Source organism: Megalobrama amblycephala, linkage group LG19, assembly GCF_018812025.1.
Source record: "Megalobrama amblycephala isolate DHTTF-2021 linkage group LG19, ASM1881202v1, whole genome shotgun sequence".
Taxonomy (NCBI): domain Eukaryota; kingdom Metazoa; phylum Chordata; class Actinopteri; order Cypriniformes; family Xenocyprididae; genus Megalobrama; species Megalobrama amblycephala.
This window is the reverse complement of record NC_063062.1, coordinates 24,699,318-24,704,021: the sequence shown is the minus strand read 5'-3', so window position 1 is coordinate 24,704,021 and position 4,704 is coordinate 24,699,318. Positions and strand designations below refer to the sequence as shown.

Here is a 4,704-nt window from a genome sequence, read left to right as displayed (position 1 = left end):
CCCCGTCGCTCTTTCACCCCTGGGGCTGTTCCACAACACCAGCAGCCCCAGTCATCAAAAGCCAGCTCCTCACAGCAACACCGTGCCAATCAAAAGCAGAGCGTTTCTACCCGTACCCCTCCTCAGAGATTCGGGGGGTCGGGAGGGCGCTCACAGCCGCAGCCTTCAAGGGGTAAGACGGATCTGAGGAACGTCATTATCGCCAAGAAGGCTGCAGCAAAGAAGTCCTGACGCTGCGAGTGTCAGGGCTCAAATGAGGGCAGCCCCCGCTGGAGAGAAGTGGCGCACACCTCAGTATACGGTGCCCAGTTCTCTTCAGTGCCCTCAGGGGGCCGTTCTGCCAACCCTGCCACCTCGTGTGCTTCAGGGCGCGGTGGTCCCCAGCGAGCAAACACCCAGGTGTCCGCCCGGAAACGTAGCGGCCCTGGGGCGCTCGCCCCCTCTAAGGAGGGTCTCCGAACAGTCAGCTCGGTTGCCCCCTGCTGGTGCGCCGCTTCAGGGCACCGTTTTGGCTGTTCAAATTACACCAGAGGCCAGTCTCGAGAGACTGGTTCCCTTAGTAGAATATCTGACAGCATGGAGGCTACTGCCAAATATTTCTCAATGGGTCCTGCGTACAGTCGAAAAGGGGTATGCTATTCAGTTCGGGTCTCGCCCACCCAGGTTCGCGGGGGTCCTGCCCACTGTGGTGGGCCCCGAGCAGGCTCTGGTTATGGAACAGGAGGTAAAAACTCTGTTGGAGAAGGGAAGCCATAGAGCATGTACTTCCTCTCGACAGAGAAAACGGTTTTTACAGCCGTTATTTTATCGTTCCGAAGAAGGATGGGGGGTTGCGTCCCATTTTGGATCTGCGTCTGCTGAACCAGTCAGTTATGAAGCTCAAATTCAAAATGTTAACGTTGAGACAAATCGTGTCACAAATCAGGTCCGAGGACTGGTTTGTCACGATCGATCTCAAGGACGCGTATTTCCACATCTCCATCCTTCCGCATCACAGGAAGTTCCTGAGGTTCGCTTTTGGGGGCAAAGTTTACCAGTATCGGGTTCTTCCGTTCGGCCTAGCGTTATCACCCCGCACTTTCACCAAATGCATGGATGCAGCCTTGGCGCCACTGCGTTTACAGGGCATTCGCATTCTCAATTACATCGACGATTGGCTAATATTAGCTCAATCGCAACAACTTGCGGTTCGGCATCGAGATGTCGTTCTCGCCCACATGAGAAGGTTGGGGTTAAGGTTGAATGCCAAGAAGAGTGTTCTTTCTCCAGCTCAGAGAACCACTTTTCTGGGCGTGGTTTGGGACTCTGTTGTGATGCAGGCGCGTCTTTCACCTGCTCGCATAGAATCAATCCTTTCTACCGTAAACCAGATAAGGCTAGGCCAGTCACTCACTGTGAAACAATTTCAGAGACTGTTGGGTTTAATGGCGGCAGCGTCCAACGTGATTCCCTTTGGCCTGCTGTACATGAGACCCCTGCAGTGGTGGCTCAGGACCAGGGGGTTTTCTCCAAGGGGAAATCCATTTCGCATGATCAAGGTCACGCGGCGATGCCTACGTGCCCTCGACATGTGGAAGAAACCTTGGTTTTTATCCCAAGGCCCGGTATTGGGAGCTCCTTGTCGTCGCAAGATGCTAACGACAGATGCCTCCCTCACGGGTTGGGGGGCGATCCTAGACGGACGCCCAACTCAGGGTCTGTGGAGCGAACATCATCTCTCCTGGCACATCAACTGCCTGGAGATGATGGCTGTGTTCTTGGCTCTCAGAGTCTTTCTCCCAGATCTCAGGGGCCACCATGTTCTTGTCCGGTCAGACAACACATCGGTGGTTGCCTATATAAATCACCAGGGGGGTTTGCGTTCGCGTCCGCTTTACAAACTGGCGCACCAAATCCTCCTGTGGTCCCAGGGGAAGTTGCTGTCGCTTCGTGCAGCATACGTCCCCGGGGTTCAAAACATAGGAGCAGACGTCCTGTCGAGGCAGGGGCTGAGGCCCGGGGAATGGAGGCTCCACCCCGAGGTGGTGGAGCAAATATGGGGGATGTTTGGCCGGGCTCAGGTGGATCTGTTTGCGTCTCGAGAGACGTCTCACTGTCCACTCTGGTTCTCCCTCACTCATCCAGCTCCTCTCGGACTGGATGCTATGGTGCAGACATGGCCGAGGCTTCGTCTGTACGCTTTTCCTCCGATTGCTCTGCTCCCGGGAGTCTTAGAGAGAATTCGCCGGGACCAAGTCTGGCTCGTCTTGATAGCCCCGCGGTGGCCGGGCAGAGTTTGGTTTTCGGACCTAGTATCTCTCCTAGACGGCTCTCCCTGGGAGATTCCAGTCAGGAGGGATCTTCTGTCTCAGGCGGAGGGCTCAATATTTCACCCTCGCCCGGAACTTTGGAATCTGTGGGCTTGGCCTCTGAGGGGACCCAGCTCATAGACTCTGGTCTCTCAGCCGAGGTTGTGGGTACCATCCTTCACTCTAGGGCTCCCTCCACGAGGAAGCTGTATGCTTTTAAATGGAAGCTGTTTTCTACTTGGTGCAGTGTTCGTCAGTTGGATCCTTTTAACTGTCCGGTTGGGGCGGTGTTGGAATTTCTGCAGGAGAGGTTCACTGCAGGGTTATCTCCGTCCACCTTAAAAGTCTATGTGGCGGCTATTGCGGCTTACCACACACCTTTGGCTGGTGGCTCTCTGGGGAGAGACCCTCTTGTCACTCGCTTCCTTCGTGGCACACTGAGGCTGAGGCCTGCGGTACGCACGAGGGTACCGGCTTGGGATTTGGCTGTGGTGCTCCAGGGCCTTTCCTTAGCTCCCTTTGAACCCATTGAGGAGGTTCCTGTTAAGTTCTTGACCTTCAAGACTCTGTTCCTTCTTGCTATCTCCTCTCTTAAAAGAATAGGAGATTTGCAAGCTCTTTCGGTTGCCCCATCGTGCTTGGAATTTGCACCCGGTATGGTGAAGGCTTTCCTTCATCCCAGACCTGGGTATGTTCCTAAGGTCCCCACCAATGTGGTGAGGCCCATAGTACTGCAAGCCTTCTGTCCTCCTCCCTTCAGGGATTCAGACCAGGAACGCCTTAATCTGCTTTGCCCAGTTCGGGCGTTGGATGCTTATGTCCACAGAGCTGCCCCGTGGCGTAAGTCGGAACAGTTGTTCATTTGTTTCGGGTCCCCTAAAAAAGGGGCCCCGGTATCTAAGCAGAGGATGAGTAAGTGGATAGTTGAGGCTATCTCACTTGCTTACGAGTCGGCCGGACTGCCATCTCCTTTGGCAGTTCGAGCCCACTCCACTAGGAGTATGGCGGCCTCTAAAGCTCTGCTCTTCGGAGCATCTTTGCAAGATGTTTGTGATGCGGCAGGCTGGTCCTCACCGCATACATTCATGAGGTTCTATGACCTTGATCTGAGCTCCACTCCTGGGGCCAGGGTTCTGTCTGGTGTTGACGAGTCACACTAGACAGGCATTGGTCATTATGGCGGCGTGGGTATTAACGTTCCCACAGCGTCAATTTCTCGACGCAACGCGAGTTCCCTTGAAAGGGAACGTCTCGGTTACGACTGTAACCTTAGTTCCCTGAAGAGGGAACGAGACGTTGCGTCGTCCTGCTATACTTCCTGCATGCTTGTCAAGCGACTACTTCAGACACTTGAAGCTAGCGTTGCTTTGTTTGAGCGTGCTTTATAGTTTCCTGGTCGTGACGTCACCCGCCTTTGACGTCTCGTCACTCCATTGGACGGATTTCACACGTGCTTCATGACGACATAATGCGTTGCGTTCCCACAGCGTCAATTTCTCGACGCAACGTCTCGTTCCCTCTTCAGGGAACTAAGGTTACAGTCGTAACCGAGACGTTTTAAAGGCATAGTTCACCCAAAAATGAAAGATCATCATTTACTCACCCTCATGCTGTTCCAAACTTGTATAAATTTCTTTGTTCTGCTGAGCACAAAGGAAGATAATTTTATGAAAGTTTGTAACTAGGCCACTTTGGGGCACCATTGACTTCCATAGTAGGAAAAAACTACTATGGAAGTCAATGGTGCCCCAAAACTGTTCAGTTTAACACATTCTTTACACTCTTTGTTCAAGACATTTAAGAAAGTACATAGAGAGAGAAAGATATGCAAAACTAGTTCAAAAAATCTGCTAGATGTGCTTTCAGTTGGTCTAAATTTAGGGTCTGGCTCATGAAATGGAGATTTCCCAGACTCTTTCTCCATATTAAATAGACTCTACATAGAGTATAGAGAAAATGAGGCTCAAAGCAAAGCGTTCTCATGATTTCCCATATTCTGGCAGGCCGTCACACACAAGAGTGTATAGCACATTGACAGGTCCAGCACCTCCTCAGAGTTGGAGGGAGATTTGGGCCATCACCGTCAGTGACAGCAGAGATTAGCAGTCTAATCCCATCTGAGCGTTGTGGGAATATTCTGGGCTTTCTCTTAAAAAGCTAATACATTCACACATTTTATTGGTGTGTTAATGAATGTGTTAATGTAAGTCCTTTTATGTTAGTAGAATCATTCCAGGTTAGTTTCTTTTTTTTTCCTTCCTTCCTTTCTTCTATCCATCCGTCAGTAGCATTAGCCCTTCTAAAGTGGATTTAACAATTAGTAAAATGGCGATTGTGCTGAACATACTAAAAATTAACAGTTCTCTTAATTCAGGCCCCATTTCTATTCCTGTGCAGTGCAAATGAGATTGAGGTT

At 51.4% G+C, this 4,704-nt stretch overlaps 1 protein-coding gene across 1 annotated transcript; it reads left to right on the top strand.

Moving 5' to 3' along the window:
- Positions 1 to 253: 253 nt before the first annotated feature.
- On the top strand, positions 254 to 3,448 carry LOC125253920. Its single transcript, XM_048168179.1, is given in 3 exon segments — positions 254 to 745; positions 747 to 2,395; positions 2,536 to 3,448. Coding segments are annotated over 3 exon segments (3,054 nt in total).
- Positions 3,449 to 4,704: the final 1,256 nt, after the last annotated feature.